Genomic DNA, 18,192 nt, shown 5'->3' with positions numbered 1-18,192 from the left:
CCTCCTCCAGGGGACAATGGCTAGTTTGAGCTCCTGTGTCATCCATCTTTAAAAGTACCCTGTGCTTAAGTCCTTAACCTGCACGACCTCATTTGTTTCACACAGGACTATACAGGGCAGCATCTACCCTATAATGGCAAGTGATGCAAAAAGTTGAAGTATGTCAAAAAGTTGTGAAACACGCTGCACTTTTTATATTACATTTTAATAGAAACCACATCCAAAGAGAAGTGCCCATATCAACCATCATGGGAGCAAGTACAGAAAATGTTGTGTCAGCTGAGATACATTTACTTAGTATTTAAACATACCTTTAAAAAATCCTACTTCAGTATTAGTTATTTTATTTTAAAATGGTCATTTACTTCAGTAATAATTAGTCCTGCTAAGGCTTAGCATTAGCATGGAGGGGGCATAAAAACGTTATAGCTATGCAACATACAATATATCCTTGTGAAATCCATAAAGAATGCCTACACTTCCTTTATGCACGTTTAATTTCCAGGTTTATACAATTTCAATAAACAATTAAGCGTCTAGTTGTATGTCTTACCTTACCTGAACGGCACAGAGCTAACGCTTCGTAAACTACGGTGGCCGTTAGTTGCCTTGTTAGCGTTGAGTAATTAAAGTTACAGGTAACAAAAGCAGCAGCAATAACAGTATTACTGTTAATAACAGCAGTAATTCACCTGGGACATAATATTGGAGAGTGTTATTGTCTTGCTTTGTTCTTTAGGTCACATCACCCCCCCCACACACACACACACCCGCACACCCACACGCACACACCCACACACCCACACACACACCCGCTCAGCGTAGTTCTTCACAGTGCAAGCACTTACGCACCCACACACCCACACGCAGAGCAGGTGTCTCACCACATTTTCTAGCAAGAATTGTGTTTTATTTGATCTTTTGAAGGCCGACTATCACCCGCGCTGCACAGCATGGAGCACATGTCCTCTCCGGTCAGATTCCGCTACAATAAAAAAGGTAAGTCAGTAACGAAAGTCAGTAACGAAGGATACCCTCGTTTAGATACAACGTTAACACGCTGTTTTCACAGCGAATTTAAGTCCAAGAGTAAAGCAACTGATCTTCAGTTTGATACGGTTGCCAACCGAGCCGTTATTCCAGAATCAGCTGTAATAAATAAATAAATGATAGGAAATGGGAAAAATGTATTTATATCATTCGGATTCTAGATTGTTTCCATTTCTCTTATAAACTATCTATATTATCTTTTGATGTCTTTTGATTATCTACTTTGATGTCCTGTGTTATTTAAATAAAAAATGTCTTCTTCAATGTATAGAATATTAAACATTTTACCTGCATCATCTTGTTCATGATGATGCGTTTTGGCACAACATTTGGGCAAGTGTCCCGTTTTTTTTTTTTTTTTTTTTTGTGGTAACCATAGCCTGACAGTTAATACAAGTCCCCAAGTTAGGTATTTATCAATTTTCATCAAACATATTCAATGATGAGGTTTATTATTTAAGTGTAAGTTTGTGAATTGACAATTTTGCTGTCTGCGATTCAGTCTTTAGTCTTTATGGCTTAAATTGATTTATATTGCCTTGCATCACATAACACAAACCTTGAATGTTGTTTTAGTTTTATTCACCCTTAGTTTAATTAAATATGTCTGCATTTTTATTTCTTTTCTTATTCTCTCTGCTGGGGGATAAAAGCTGCAACTTTCTCACAGATGGAGGTAGGATGCAATTGTAGTCTTTAATGCTAATGTTTATAGCTTGGTGAGACTAGCCTTTAATGCTAGTGTGCGTGTGCGTGCGTGCGTGTGTGTGTTTAGAGTTAATTCTTAAATCCTCCCCAATACCACAGCATTAGAAGCTGGCCTAAGCCTGCTGCAAAGCTTTGTGGGTAATGCGAGGTGACAGGAGGGCCGGATGAACCCTGGTGAGACCAGTGTTGTCTCAGATCTTGATGTTTATCTGCTTTTAGATCAGGGTCAATGGGACACTGTGAAAATGAAGTAATTAGTGTCTTATAAACCCACTCTCAGTTTGAGTGATTTTATCTTTTCATCCATAGAACCTTTTTTATGTTATGTATACCAGTATTAGAATTATAGATTTAATACAGTAGTATTTGTCTCTGGAGTGTCCCCTCCTTGCCTTGTGTGCAGACAGAAGCCCTACAGGCTGAGGTCAAACGGCGCCACCCACTGGGGCGCAAAGAGCTGCAGCTGCAGTAATGAACAAAGGTCTCACGCAGAAATAAGATCGAACAGTGACGTGTGGCATGATTGGAAACTGGACCCAAACAAAACAAAGGACCTGAAGTGGGCAGGAAAACCTAACTGAGTAAGACTTGTTCCCAGGAATGAAGACTGAAATGTTGCAGGAAGTGAAAGAAAACCCGCAAAAAGTCCAAAGTCTCAGTCGGTCACCACAAGAATTGCCCCAGAGCAAAAACCCATTGGGCAAGCGACAGTTGGTCGGGACCCACGCAAGGAGCAGACAGAGCCTGGGTGGGCAGCCTGGGCTGAGGGGCGACCTGTTGATCAGGAACAGGTAGGATCAATAACAGGAAGTCAGCCCCCCCCCCCCCCCCCCCCCCCTCCCCCAAAAAAACACACACTGGGGAATCAGGCACGAAGCAGAAACAATCTGGTGTAACTCTGGGGCCTCATTGTCTGATATCCCCCCCTAGAATCGCCCCCGGCTGAGGCGCTGGGTGAAGCCTGCTCAGGATGTGATGAGCCGTTATCCAGGACCTCCCCTCCGGCCCTGTACCCCTCCAGGTCCACCATATACCCTCTTCAATGTGAACAGAGCAGATGTCTGACTGAATAAGCTGATCCATTATCCCGGGGGTAGGAAGAAGGGGACGGGCTGACCATGGCCCCAAGCTGGCTGCAGGATATAGACCGGAGTCCGGCTGCGCACTGCCTTTGGCCAAAGGGAGGCTGGACAAGTAGAAAGTGGGCCATCTTACTAAAATGGTCCACCACAGCAGGGATGATGGTGTTGCTGCAAGAAGAAGGAAGACTAGTAACAAAGTCCACTGAGATGTGGGACCACTAGAAGACCTGATGGGGCTTGGTGAGAAGACGTGCTGAAAACAGCAGGCCTTGCCGAAATCTTGGGTGCACTCTTCCAGGACGATCCACCAAAACTGCTGCCATGTTTGTTGGATACCTGGATGGCAGGTAAACCTCCAGACATGGGCCTCTCACGTCAATGGGCCTGGCTGCAGTGATCGATCCTGGTTGCCGATTCTATTCATCTGTCCAATGTGGTAGGACATTCACAAGACATCAGTTCATCCCATGAATAATCCTCTAAACTGTACAGAAAGGCATCATAAAGCACCACAAATCTGCTAGTCTGACCTCCACTGACTCCATTCTGAAAGCTTTATGAAGCTCTCTTGCAAAGTGCTCAAAAGAGGAACCAGCTGAGGCCAGTTTCTGGTCTGCAGTTCCTCAGAGCCTTGCTCCTTCGGTCAGGTGGTTGATCGGAAAAGCAAGCTTGTCAGTCTCTGAGGCAAATCTGAACATGTCCATCAAAGGATCTGGGAGACGCTGGGCACCCAAGGATGAAGGCCACTGGTCTTTGATCATAAAACAACCTACTATGTCACCTTGTATTACTACTGGCCTACACTGGTATCAACTAATGTCAACACAAAAGTTCCAGCTTCACAGTTGTGATTTAAACCTTAAAAATCAATCAGGTCCTCTCGTTCTGACTGCGAGTCCACCTGGATCCTATTAATTAAAGTCGGTCCTCTACTTTCACAGCACCGGGATTCTCTAACCTGAATCATATTCCATAATCTTCCGGCCAAGCCAGCAACCCTTCCACCGAGGTTTATCCTTGAACACCCTTAGGTTCATCAAATATAGCTGCGTTTTTCTTATTCTCTCTGCTGAATAAAAGCCGCGACTCTCACAGATGGAGGTAGGACTTGATTGTAGTCTTCAATGCTAATTTTATGGCGTGGTAAAACTAGCCTTTAACGCTAGCGTGTATCTGTGTTGGGAGGGCTTCGTAATGGTTTAATGGGATCTCAGATCAACAGTAATCAGCACACCAAGTCTGTTTTAAAGAAACTGATGACTGTCTTAGCCCTTATGAAGGAGACCAAACATCCCCCGAGTGTTTTGACACTCCCTCCATGACCGGGTGTTACCCGACTGGCACGCTGTGAGCGCTTAGCTGTCAATTGGTCGGTTTGATAACCACTAGATAAGTGTGTAATCCTTATATCACTGAATGATTCTCTAGCTTTATTGTTTGTGGTTTTGCTATTTTAGCATGGGTATGAACCGATCATGTCACCTGAAATTGAGTTTGACATTTGATCTGTATACCTCTGTCTCTTTATAGGCGTCCAGTCTCACCATTGAGGACCAGGAGGAAACGCAGTTTCCTTATGCCATGAGGGATATGCCTCCAACGTCTCAGCTCGATGAGCACCAGCAGAACCCAGGCTCCGACACACCTGTAAAACAAGTGACAGACAAAACCATGAGAGCGGAAAATGGGAAATCTCCCAGTCCTTCCAGGACTCCCTCGCTGCCCAAGCGCTTCCCCAGCCAACCTCCCAGTTCCCCAACAGTGCCTCCAAAACCGGTGATGCAGCTGGCCTCTCAGGGATCTGTGAGCAGGTCGTACAGCCCCACCTCACGTCCTCAAAGCCCCTGGTGTTGCGCTGACCCCTATGATTCTGCAGAGGCGAGTTCAAGTGCTTTGCCTGTATATTACTGTAAGAATTTAAAAATGCAACACTTTACTAAACATTATAATGGTATCTGACTTTTCTGCAGGACCAGGACAAAGAATATGTGGGTTTTGCCACCCTGCCGAACCAAGTTAACAGAAAGGCGGTGAAGAAAGGGTTTATGTTCACCATCATGGTGGCAGGTAAGGTCTCCTTTGTCTCTGTTTATTCATCCATTTTATCTGTTTTATAATAACTGAGCATGGTTTAATGAGGAGACTTCCACATTCTGAAACAAGCATTAATGTGGCAGTAAAAATTCTAAAATTTACCACTTTAGCTCGATTCATTCTGCCTGTCTTTCTCTTCATAGGGGAGTCTGGCCTGGGCAAGTCCACATTAGTCAACAGTTTATTCCTCACAGACCTCTACAAAGACAGGAAAGTCCCCAGTGCCCAAGGTGAGAAGTTCAATTTCAATAAAGGGGAAGATCAGATGTTTATGTCATTTAAACATGTGGTCTGCTCATTTTTTTCACCTTTTTTTATTCAGACCGAATCAACCAAACGGTCAAGATCATCAAACACACAGTCGGCATTGAGGAGAAAGGAATCCGACTGAGGCTCAACATCATAGACACGCCGGGGTTTGGAGACGCAATCAACAACACAAAATGGTGGGCCCATCCATATGTCCCATGTCTGCTGATGGCTACAGTTCAGCCACAAGAGCTGGGGCTCAAGATAATTCCGATAAACAGTCGCTTCTCCCGTTTTGTTGCACTCACAAAGATCCTATGTCTGACCATCAGCTGGCAAAGCATAGAGGACTACATCGACCAGCAGTTTGAGCAGTACTTCAGAGATGAGAGCGGCTTGAACAGGAGGAACATCCAAGACAACAGAGTCCACTGCTGCCTGTACTTCATCTCCCCGTTCAGCCACGGGTACGCTGAGATCTGAGCCCCTCTGTTGCCGTAACGACAGGTGGCTGTCCGAGTGTTCACACATGTTTGTATGTGTCGCAGCCTCCGACCTCTGGACGTGGAGTGTATGACGGCCCTGCATGGAAAAGTCAATATAGTTCCTGTCTTGGCCAAAGCTGACTGCATGACACCTGCGGAGGTGTCCATAAAGAAGCAGAAGGTTGGTCAGATGGTCAGAAATATGAGCGACCACCACATTTTGTCATCTTGCCAAATAATTGCCCTGATGTGTCTGTGTGCGGTAGATTAAAGGGGAACTCAAGAAGTTTGGGATCAAAATCTATCAATTTCCCGAGTGTGACTCCGAAGACAATGAAGAAATTAGGATGCACGACCGGATGCTGAAGGTTGATCTTCTTTAAACACGCTGACTTGTCTCTTTTCCCACTAATGGCTGTTAAATGTTGCTGCTCTCTGCAGGAGAATTTCCCATTTGCAGTCATCGGAAGCAACTTGCATGTGGAGAGCAAAGGACGAATGGTCAGAGGGCCGTGCTTATCCCTGGGGTGTAGTAGAAGGTAACGTTGCAGAGATCGCTACTTTCTGGCTGTATATTCACACCCGGTTCAGGAATTCACGCATGCTTGTTGACGTCACATGTGTCAGCGGAGGATCCACTTCACTCCGACTCCCTGTTGCTGAGGAACATGCTGGTGAGGACGTACATGCAGGACCTGAAGGATGTGACACAGGAGACGCATTATGAAAACTACAGGGCCGGGTGCATCCACAAAATGACACAAATGGTTGTGCAGGACAGGAAACGCGGGTAGGGGGGGGTCAAGTGCGACAATCTCTCGTTCCACTGTTTGAATGTTGGGCTGATACGCTGATGTGATTATGCCTCCTAGTTTGCTTGAGAAGTATCAAGATGACAGCGAGGTGGATTTTCCTCTGCCGCTGGTCTCCAGCGATAATGAGAGGGAAAGACTGATCCGTGAGAAAGATGAAGAGGTGCGTTTATTCATCACCTGGCTCACTTATTTTTCATTCTTGTAGAGTTTTTTTTTTAGAAGTTTTGTTTTTTCCAATATGTAGTTGAGGAAGATGCAGGAAGTGCTGGAAAGGATTCAGGGGCAGATGCATAGCTAAAGAGGTGGTTATTGAATCCACCAAAGGACTCAGAAACATGGACAGGAGACAACCATCAGTCCCTACTGTCAGAATCACGGTCATCTGAGCACACAAGTCATGGGGCAGCAAGTCAGGACGGCCTGTCTGAACAAGCCCAGAAGATTAAGACTCTTCCCAGAGAAGCAGCCTTCAGCCTTCAAGACACAACAGCAGATCACAGATGAACTGGGATATGCTGCCCACATCCATTTTTTAAAGACAAATCCTGGACTTTTTGTTGTAGTGGTGTAACACTGCCACCTAGTGGCCACCGAGTTGTAGTAGTGAGTTCATGAGTCAAACGTTTTTGTACTTTTGCTTTTCTAATGACAAAAATGAACCACAAATAAACTTAAGACGTTTAACCACATCACAACATAATTATGCACCGAACCCAGGTGTGTTGTAAAGGTAATAAGATTTATTAAGAATCTTTATTATATCATCAGCATAATTCTTCATCATTAATATGTTGTATTTAATATCATTGTTATCTTAAACAGTGGACAGTTAGATCTAAAAGGCAGCCCAAAGTGTACAGGCGATATATAACTTAAAACTTTCTCCATAGGGAAAACATGTTTTTATATTCATATATAATATCAATGTAGCATGAGGTCCAAGTTCCTGCCCACGTCACACATTATTGTACACGGTCCCAAAAGAAAAACTTTGAACATAAGAAACTAAACAGCAATCTACATGCAAAACAAATCCAGAAAGAAACAAGCATTTTATATGCCAAAAAACGTGCATAAGATCACACATTTACAAAACTTTCACACATACATACAAATATTACAAAACCTCAAACTTAATATTAGACATTTTGTTATTGAGAAAAGAGCAACAAGTTTTTTGTTCCGCTTTTTTTTCCCCACCACGAACATTCCACTCCGTGTCCGAGTCAAACTCGCAAAAAGAGTCAAAAGAAAAAAAAACAGGACAATAATTTCTAATCTCTTCTACTCAGCCAAAGTGTACATGCCAGAGCTGTCACAGTGTTCAGGAAAACCAAGTGTAGGCACGCACGCACACACACACACACACACACACACATAAACACACACACCAGCAACCAGACAGGCTCATAAATCAGCACTGGGTAAAAAAAAATAGAAATAAAATAACAGCTTCTTTAGTATGCACACAAACATACACATCCAACACATACGTACTCCATCATGCACAGGGTAAAATGTATAACCAAAATGCAGCCATGCTACAGGTACAGTAGGATTAATTATAGTATATAATAGAAAATATATCAAATACAGTCACATATAGAGACACACAGAAAAGCCGGGAGAAAGCCAGATTCTCCCATCGCTGATTACATACACACTGGTGCTATGTGTGTGTGTAGGCTGGCTAGAACTCAGTGAAGCCATAAATGTTTGAGGGGGGAGGGCATGTGCACATAAACGGTGAAAGACACGCAGAGAACTTTAGTGGCATCGGGACACATTCAGGATTCTAAATTCAAAGAGCTAAACAAATGAAAGGGACGGGGGGAACGCGCGGGCCAGTTTTACAAGCCACCTAATCGAAGACCGCATCTGTTAACATGGACTTGAATTATTCACGTTCTTGAGATGTTCCAAAGTACTGTTTTCAAACGGAACAGTTCATATTTTTAGTAAAGGCATTTATTTTCCCCCTCATCCATTGTTTTATTGAGGAAAATGTCTGTGAGAGAATGACATCAGTCTAAGGCCCAGAAATAGACCTTAGGACAGCAGAGGGAGCTGTTGCTTTAGAATGATCGGAATAACCTGAAACACCGAGAGGAAGGCTGTCATTAATGATTTGAGAGTGGACACAGGCGGTTATGTGACGTCAGCATCATTCTGGTCTCTGAAATTAGATTTGGACATGCGGGATTCAGTCTGATATGCTACTTAAAAGCTTTCAGGAAGAAAGAGTTTTGAGCAGTTGTCTCCAATAAAATCTATGACAAGTACAAAGTGTCAAAAAGTCAGTTACATATTTGTGTCTTAACAAGTATGTAGGTTCCTCACAGTGAAATCAACATTGTCCATCGTTAGAGTCAGAAGGTGTTTTTTACTTTCAATATAAGGCAGCATTGAAGAGCGTATAGACATTTTTCTAATCCCAGTGTGGTTTTTATGGCTATTTGAAGACTTTCTGACAAACTGCTGCTCCACCAAAATTTGTCTTTTGCCGATTTTTACCCCACAAGTAACGAGCTGCTCTCAAACCCACCAATGACATCAATCCTCCAGAATGTCACACCCGGTGCAATCAGTACATTAATACGGAATGGGCAGACGACTTATCACTATGGCAACAGTTTCGAATTCTCCCGTTTTGCCCCCGTAAGTGAATAAAAAAGTTAAAGTAATTCACTGATGCCTGAGAAAGCTGAGCTTATTCTGTTAGTGCTAAGGAAGGGAAGAAGGGATGAGAGAATAAAGGATGGAAGGAAGGATCGATTGATTTGGGTGAGTGTTGTGATTTTTCAGCTGTCTGATTGACGAGGAAAAAAAACCTCAATCTTCCACGTTTTTCCTCCCCAAATCATTTTCAGGCCAGTTTCAACGTGCTGACTGGGAAGGTTGGGACCGTTACCATGGTGACAGGGTTGAGGACAGCAGCCTGTCCGACCAGCTGCGGGTGAGGTGCGAGCACCGCTGTGGGTTTTCCCAGCGACGGGCTGCCCTGGTTCATCACCGCTGTGCTGTTCACTTGGCCTCCGTTAGTGTTAGCTTGAGGATTAGCCTGGACGTGCGGCAGAGTGTGATGGGTGAAGGTCTGAGTGATGTGGCCCACCATGGTGGGCTGGGAGACAGACACGCCCTGGGGGTACAGCGCTGGAAGGTGGGACGGCAGAGGGCCTCCCAGGTGGGCCACAGGGTGAACTGTGATGTGTCCGATGGGCTGGGCGGCGAGCTGCTGATGAGTGGCGGTCGCTGCTGGTGCTGCTGCGATTGGCTGAGTGGTGGAAGATGCGGGGCCGGGCGACGGGGCAATGTGTGTCAGTTGCTTGTGATTGGCTGGCAGGCCGTGGTTGACAGCCTGGATGACTGACGGGTGAGAGACGGCAGCGTGAGCGATAACGGTGGGCTGGACCTGCATTGCCGAAGGCTGGAGGGGATGAGCTGGTAGCGGAGGGGGCGGAGCTGGAGCTGGAGCGATGACCTGAGGAGGTGCAGGAGCAGATGGGGAGGCTGTAGTGAGGACGCCAGACAGAGGCAGCGCGGCGTGCTGGATTGACAAATGAGAAGGGAGCAGTGTCTGGGCTTGTAATATGGGGGGTGCTGGTTTGGGGAGGGGCGTCGCAGCAAGAACGGGAGTGGAGACTTCATCATCAATGTCCTGTTCAAAGTTGTCTTCTCCTTCTATAAAGCAAAGGGAGAAATGTCATTCATCGGGATGAAACCGCCCCGTGTGTGTGCTCTATGTGTGTACTTCAACTCTTATGTTAACATTTCTTTCCAAGCATATAATAGAGATCAAACTTTAAACTGCTACAGCACAACTACACATGCAGGTCATCTGGAAGGTCTGCTTTATGCTGAACGTGACGTGTACCCGAGGCGGTGGAAGTGGAGGCCTGGTCATCCTCTGGCTGGATGGTCTGACGGAGGACTCTGTCGATTTCGACGACATCCATGCACTGGCTCAGCTCGTTCTTCAGTTCAGCCAACCGCTGCTGCGTGGCGATTTTCTCCCTGGCCAGACGCTCCATCTCGTGCTCATACTCCTTCTCCTTCCTCTTTAATGTCTTACAGAGGGAAATGAGATAAAGAGGTCGATGAGGATCAACAAGAACGCTTTTTAGCATTTCAAATAGGTCACTGTTTAATGAAATGGGAACAACTCACAGTCAACAGGTGTAAAGTTCAAAATGTGCCCATCTGAGACAGCCATAATATAGATTAATTAAGGTTCTCAAAATTAAATAAAAAGTATTTAGAACACCCCAAAGGTGTTGATATGTAAAAGATGAAGTGTTATTATTACTGTATGTCGACATTAACAACAACTTAATAAACCATGTGACCCTTTAGAAATTGGCACAAGGAAAAAAAACAAAAGTCCGACTTCCTCTCTGCAGGCCAAGCCCCGCCCACATTCCCCTGGATTGCACAATCACGAAACACAATGTTCCCCATGCGGTAACAGTTCAAAACATTCAAGCCTTTTGCTTAGTTTCTGCTGGTGTCACCGTCATGACTTCCTCATCTCTCCAATCTATCTCCGTTTTAAACGAGGACAGAAGTCCATCACTCTCTGGCAGGCTGCGATGCCATCGGATTACTCACACAGGGCCCAATGGGGGGGTGTATTCCCGAGCGTACATTCATACACCGGGCGCGATGTGGGATGAAAAACCAACACAACAGAACAAAAAAAAGGGAGAAAACTCAGATTTAGTCAGTTTTTCCAGTTCTAGGGTGCCATCTCCCTGACCCAGTTTCTGTGTGGGTCAGGTGACGCAGGAGCACCAAACAGCATGACTGGCTAAAGACAGATTACTTGGAAGGAATGAGAGAGGGAGGGGAGGCATACGAGGAAAAGTGTTTGGGCGCAGGGAGGCCAGAAGAGGGAAAGATGGGAATTTAAAGGGCAAGGGACTAGAAACTGTTCAAGACCGTTTTTGTTGCAGCGCGTGCAACAGGTTAGTTTTATCTTGCTCCTGAACGGCCATCGTAACTCACAAAATCCTCCAGACGCTCTTACCGCAGGTGATTTACAACGCAGATACAGCATGATCACATGCGAGTCTCGCTGGTTCCTTTCTAATTTACAGCCATCTTTGCCACTGGCCCAGAAGTAATGACCTTCAGTCTCGTACAAGGCCGTCTATTCAGCCGTTTACCAGCCGTTAGAGGCCGTTTACAGTCACAAGAATATCAAGTGCTTCTACCTCTGGACTACACCTCTGAAGTGTTATACAAACTAGGCTGTAGATCATTTGTGTTCAATTTGTTTATGACTTCATGGTTGTCCCGTGCAAACCTAGATGGTATTGGGTCGACAGCAAATCACCACGGAAACAGCTGTCACCCATAGCAGTTTCCTTGGCAACCACATCCAAAAAAAAAAAGAAAAAGAAAAAAAAGACAAGAGCTATCTAATTGGGCAAACTGGAGTATTTACACTGGGAGGTGTGATGGGACGACATGTTTGCCAGATGAGTGCTTCAAATCACTCCCTGCACCCGCCCCTGCCACCTCCTCCTCCACCGCTGTTGAATTCTACACTCCCTCTCTTTCTACACCCCCAACCACAGTTCCCTGGACACCCTTCCCCCATTTCTTCCCCCTCCTCCGCTGCTTCATCTGTGACTTCCCTTTTCTCCCTTTCAACCAACCCCCCCCTTTAAAAAAAATGGCTGAAGAACAATGACGTAATGAGCAGTTTGGACACGTCTCTGTGCGGGTGGATGGACAGCATCACTAAATAACATAAGAAATAATATAAAAATAAACGAAAGGCAAAGCTTTATTTCCTAGAGGATCACATGACAGCTCAATCATCCGTGAGGGGGGGGATGACCTACACGCACACAATATGTTCGGTTTAATCTTTACATCACACACTCCTGTGGAGACAAACATGGAGGAAAGCCCTGGCCACCTGCTGCCTGTTGCTATGGTTACCAAGTGCTCTAAACAGATGAGCGGAAGGACAAAATGAAAGGAAAACCAAATCTGGTCTTCTGGGGTGGGTTGAAAACCACTTTTACATCTGCGGAGGTGCAGCTTTAGCCGCTACATCACAGTCTAGTTTGCAACGCTGTCGGAGAAAGGCAGGGTGGGCGGGAGATTCAGTGACATCACCAGACTTGGGCTAGCCATGTGCTCGGCACTCACGTGGCATGGGGGGGGAGGGAATGGGAGGGGAGGGGAGGAAAGGAAAGGAAAGGAAAGGAAAGGAGAGGAGAGGAGGGAGAGGAGAGGAGAGGAGAGGAGAGAGAGGAGAGGAGAGGAGAGGAGAGGAGAGGAGAGGAGGAGCAGAGAGGAGGAGCAGAGAGGAGAGGAGAGGAGAGGAGAGGAGGGAGAGGAGAGGAGAGGAGAGGAGAGGAGGGGAGGGGAGGGGAGGGGATCACTGAAATAATAATGATGATGATAATGGAGAATATGTTACAGATGTGAGGCCAAAGTGCCGTGACAGCTAAGGAAATGCAGCAGTGTCTGATCCAACTTCACAGCATTTGGCACGAAATGACTCTGTGCTCCTGCGGCCACATCTTAGATGGAAAATAAAAGTCATCCTCTGAAAAAAAAAACATTTTTTCACTTGGGTCGTTTGACTGTGGTGAAATGAAAAGCAGTGGAAATGCCCTAAAGTGAGAAGATTTGGGGTGAAGAGATGCTTGACCCACTTGTCTTTAATCTAAAATATTTAAGCCTCGGTTTAAACAAATGTTCTAAACTAAATACTGTCTAAGGTTTCCCAAGAACTTTACAGCCAGGTCTGTTTTATATGATGTTTTATACAGGCTCTAACATCTTGTGGAAGAAGTTACAGGAGTTCCTTCCATTCAACTCAATATCATGAAGCTGCTCATGGCTCGTAGCTCCAGGCAGCAATTCCTCCTCCCCAGAATGAAAAGTCTCCATCTTAATGTTGTCCAATCTTTCACTGCAACACAATGCACGGTCCGTCCAATTTACAACTCTGACACACAACTAATGCCTCCGTCTGTGCCTCTGCGCAGGTCGATGACATTTAAGTTTTTGCCTAACTCAAACTAGAGTTACACAACTTTTCCGCCCACGATAAAGCCAGCAGAAACCCTTCAAATGCAACGGAACGTTTCTCAACAGATAAAAATTTGGATGAAAGCGTGACAGCAGGAAACAACCTAAGGGGTTAAACAACAGGTGATTCTGCGGCAGGGTGAGAACACATCACCTTTACCTGTATATAACGTAAAGCACTGCGGAGAACACTCAGGTTGGAGGTTTTCTTCTCGTCCACGTTTGGAACGTTTTTCTTCAGCGTCTCAAAGCATTCTTTAAGGTGTGCTCTCCTGAAGGGTCAAGAGCCAGACAGAATGAGGTCAGACATGCCAGGGTCTCAACATTGTTGGTACTTTGTTGCAGTGAAATGACCGAAAAAGTTCATTATTTCTTTAAGTCATTAAAAAACAACGGTAACGGTCCTTAAAAAAATTGGTTGATTTATGTTGTTGTTTTCGGGCGTCTGGCTGCAGCCCTCCCTCATTAATTTGTCGGGACTGTCATGCACTATGTGTGTGTTTTGCATTCAAAAAGTGTTGATGAATTTGTTTGCATTCCTGCGTGATGACGCTTACGGAACATTTGGAACATTTACCCCCCGCTCAAGCGGGAGATCCTGGAAATGTGTCAATGTAAACTGGACGACCGTCAGCTGCCATGACTGTTCAAACGGAGGTGAATGACTGGAGAAAAATGTTGCTCGTGCATCAAGAAGACTAACCTGTTCTTCTCTAGTTTATTGTGCACCTCTCTGGTCCCCGCTCTGGAAACACAAAACAAACCAATAAATATAAAACATTTAATAATCTTTCATCAAATCTAACCCCAACACATCTACTGACCCTCCGGGTCTCCTCTTCCCCTCCATCCCTCTCATATCCTCTATCGTTACGCCATTAGGCCGTGACTGAGATGTGGGTGGAGCTTGATGGGGCGCCAGTGCATGCTGCGATCCAGAGTTATTAGTGCTGATTGAGGTGGGGTACTGAATCTGAATCTGAGACTGTGATTGGCCCGGTTTCCCACCAATCATCTGCTGACTGGGGGTCTCTACCTTCATCTGGGGGGCGCACAACAGGTGAGGAGAGGTCGACTGTTGCTGCACGTGCTGCGGCTGCTTCGGAGGAGAGGAAGAGTTATTGAGCTGCGGGGGGCTGTTGAGCGTCGTCGCCGCCGCTGCGATTGGCGTCGGGAGCGGGAGGGGCGGGACCGACGGCGTCGCGGTGACAACCGGAACCATCGGAATGACGGCAATTGGGACCTGAGGTGGAAGAGAGGGGGGCGGAGGCTGATGGGGTTGTCGCCGGTGTCCATCGTCACTCCAAGTGATGTGGTTTGCTCTGACTGGCTGAGACAGCGAGGCCACAAATTCCACACATTTTGCCTCTGCCTCCCTCTTGATGAGGTCCTTCTCCTTTCGTTGCTCTTCCTCTGTAAGAAGCACAAAACCATGCAGAATGAAGCGATTCCTCCGTCGTCTAAAAAGCCAATAACTGGGATGTGTTTAGGTGGTGACAGATGCAGGGTTAGATAAGAGTGGCGCATATTTGGAGCTTAATGAGTCTGTCTGAGAAACCTACAGTCAACACCTGATAAATACCCAGGGTGCAATATTTTGGTATTTGACATTTACCTGGAATCAAGGTTGCTTTATTGACACGGTGGAAATTTCAAAACGCAAACCCACACACACGCATACACTCACACAAGTGCACAAAGAATGATGTCATTGGTCAAACAGAGGGGAGGGGAAAAATAATCTGCAGAAACAGTGTCTGCATCGGTGCTTTCCTCAGAGAAAACACCCCCCTGTCTGCCATGCGATTGGACTGTTCCAGGCCCCAGCACGCTTGAACCGCTGGACTACGTCAAGGCTGTCTGGCCAACAGCAGCAGACTGTTGCTGGGCCCCCCGCTGCTGGGGCAGGAACCCGACTGATTCATTTTTAGGGAAAAAAAGAGAGCAAACTGATCCTGTAAAAGAATCATCCTGTGTTAACATGGGAACGTTCCCACGCTGTGTCCATGTGGATTATGCGAAGGCCCGCGGACTCATCATGCACACGCATGTGACTGTGTCGTTTCTGCACAGCAGAGCAGGCAGTGTGGAAAGCCAGTGGTTACCATGGAAACAGTAACTTCAGAAACAGAAGATCCCAGGAATTCCTCAAACCCACACGATTGCGACACGCAGCTCAGCCATCGCCGCCATTATGAAACTACAGGTCAAAGGCATCGACGGGCCTGACAGCCGGCTAACACTGAAACTGCAGACTCCCGGTGAAGCAACTTCCCTTCAAACTTGGAAACAGCCCCTGTAAAGCATGCTTTAATGACGTCGCCGTGGCAACATGCAGAGTTTAACTGGTATTGCTGTCACATGTCATGACATTTTATAAAGCCTCTTTTAGGCACCGTTCAAATTGGGATCTTTAAGACTACCGTGACCTGGATGAGTAAGAACAGTCTTAATGTGGGCATTATCTCTGGTTTTAGGTAACAGCGAGAGCTTATCACAGCACCTAAACAATCAACAATACCACCATTAGTCCGCTCTCGTAACTTAATCAACAGCCCCTTTGAAAGAGAAACAAAGCAATCATTGAGGATTTCTAATTCCCCAGAGAGGATTTGTTTACGTTCCAGCGTTTAAGTTTTCTTCCCTTTTGCCTTAAAAAAAAAAGAGAATGATTTAAAATCACATTAATTCCACTGTTAAAATACATGATAACATGAACGTTACATGAGTGACTGCACATGGCCTAAAAGAAGTCGGTCCAGGATTTGTAGTAGATTCTGCACACTTTGCTCCAGATTGTCAAAAGCACGCAAATGCAAATTGCGTAACAGGGCTGGGATGAGCAGGGACGCTGCCCTACTTCCCCCTCCCCCCCCGCCCCCCCCCCGACCCGCCACTGTCAGCACGCTGAATGGGAAGGGCGGAGACGACCAACGTGTACGTGTGTTTGTGTGCGCGTGGGACTGCACGTCGAGAAAGCAGGGGGAGGGGGGCAGTGTGCACGTGGTCGCAGTGGGCGGATCCTAGCACGCGGTAGGGTATACGGGGGGAGGGGGTCGAGGCGTGGGACACGTCATCAGAGGGGAGCGACACAAAAAGATAACCCCGCGTCCCGTTTTACTGCCAATAATCGCGATTTCGATTGATCATTTCCCCGCGTGCAAAGCGGGACCTGTCTCGGGACCGAGGTTTTATTTGCTGGCGCGCAAATGGAGAAACGGAGCAGGCTGAGGGGTAAAGACCCGCCCCGCGGTGTGTCATGAGATATGTGAGCAATGTCAGGGTATTATGTAAAAAGGAGTCCGTGCTCGCCACCGCCCTGCCGGTGCTCGACGGGCAGATAAAAAAAAACTGAGCCAAATCGATTGGAAACCAGCGCTTTTATAATACACATACAACGTGCGACATTCTGATCATTCGGCCTCTGCGAGCAATGATTGAATAGGAGATAATTTTAAAAAAATCAACTTTTCACGTCTTAAAATGTGGATAAAACAAACAATGATTCGGCACTGCAGCGACTTGCTTCCACACAAAAGGTACAAGTAAATGCACCACGGATACTGACAGGAACTCCTCTGCGGCTCCAGCACACGCGCACGGTGACTCACTTGAGTATTTGTCACACACATACACACACAAACACACACATACACGCTAAGAGCGCGCAAAGTACTTCGCATAACAACTTTGACCGTTTCCGCATTGACGGAACAACGGTGTGCAACAATTAAACCCCCTGCTAAACACTGCCATCACTTAACAGAGAATTGGGGTTTTTCCCTGTTTTAAAAATGTATTTAGCAAAAGCGGCCGACAGTTCATTTCTTACACTATCAGCTAGTTGTTTGACAAATCAAGACCAGATTAAAGATTGTAGTCTGGACGCAGTCCATGGAGCAAAGACTATTATCCTGTCATGTAGGCGCTGCACGATGCACCAGTTCCCCGTGCGACTTACCACGTTTGATCTGTTGTTGCTGGGCTTGCCATTCCAAATATCTGGCCGCCTCCAAAAGTGTATCGATGCTCATTGCGCGTAAAATCTCACGGCAGGCGACCCGGTGGCCCGGGACGGAAGAAGGAAAAAGACCGAGGGGGGTAGGTAGGGTCCCGTTAGGTAGCGCCGTGCGCACGGTTAACACCAGCGCTCCTGGGCTATTTGGTCTCCGGTATTACTGCTGAAAGCAGCTGGGCAAATTCAAAAAGGCCCGAACAGAAAGTAGATCCTCGGATAGGTAAAAATAGGATTGCAACAAGATGGCGATACGAGCACGGGAATACACACACAACAAGGCGAGTCGTGTTCTCGTTAAGGCCCGCCCCTCTGGATTCCCGCCCCGCCCTGTTACTACGGCCTCCGACAAAACACGGCGACCCCGTCACGCCCTCCAGCACTCCGCGCTGTCACATTACGAATCCTAGGCCCAAGTAAATGACAGTTCTACGGCAAAATTGTACAAAGATACTGCCGAGAGGCTTCTGCTGTGAAAAGGAGTCACGGTTGACGCAGGTATCCTGGCGTGATCCGAGGCGGTTTCGTGCCAAGCGCCGTCCGCGCTCCGGGTTTTCCTTCCCGCTCTTGGCCCGCAGAGCATGAAGAGAAATCAGACGCCGGCCAGCCAATCAGCGCTCAGAACAACAAGGCATGGTGCT

General features: G+C 46.5%; 1 protein-coding gene and 1 pseudogene across 1 annotated transcript; one reads left to right on the top strand and one right to left on the bottom strand.

Annotated features, from left to right (window-relative positions):
* Nucleotides 1-216: 216 nt before the first annotated feature.
* LOC130537615 (septin-5-like) lies at nucleotides 217-7,493 on the top strand (annotated as a pseudogene).
* Nucleotides 7,204-17,845, bottom strand: mntb (MAX network transcriptional repressor b). Its single transcript, XM_057054532.1, has 6 exons — nucleotides 17,498-17,845; nucleotides 14,361-14,949; nucleotides 14,240-14,281; nucleotides 13,697-13,808; nucleotides 10,358-10,550; nucleotides 7,204-10,164 (listed from the first exon to the last, which is right to left on the bottom strand). Exons 1-6 carry the CDS (start codon nucleotides 17,568-17,570, stop codon nucleotides 9,350-9,352), a joined length of 1,824 nt encoding a protein of 607 aa, XP_056910512.1. The 5' UTR covers nucleotides 17,571-17,845; the 3' UTR covers nucleotides 7,204-9,349.
* Between the last annotated feature and the right edge of the window lie 347 nt (nucleotides 17,846-18,192).

The sequence above is a fragment of the Takifugu flavidus genome, chromosome 14 (genome assembly GCF_003711565.1).
Source record: "Takifugu flavidus isolate HTHZ2018 chromosome 14, ASM371156v2, whole genome shotgun sequence".
In the NCBI taxonomy this organism is placed as follows: domain Eukaryota; kingdom Metazoa; phylum Chordata; class Actinopteri; order Tetraodontiformes; family Tetraodontidae; genus Takifugu; species Takifugu flavidus.
Note: the sequence above shows the minus strand (reverse complement) of the source record. Positions and strands in the feature narration are given on the sequence as shown.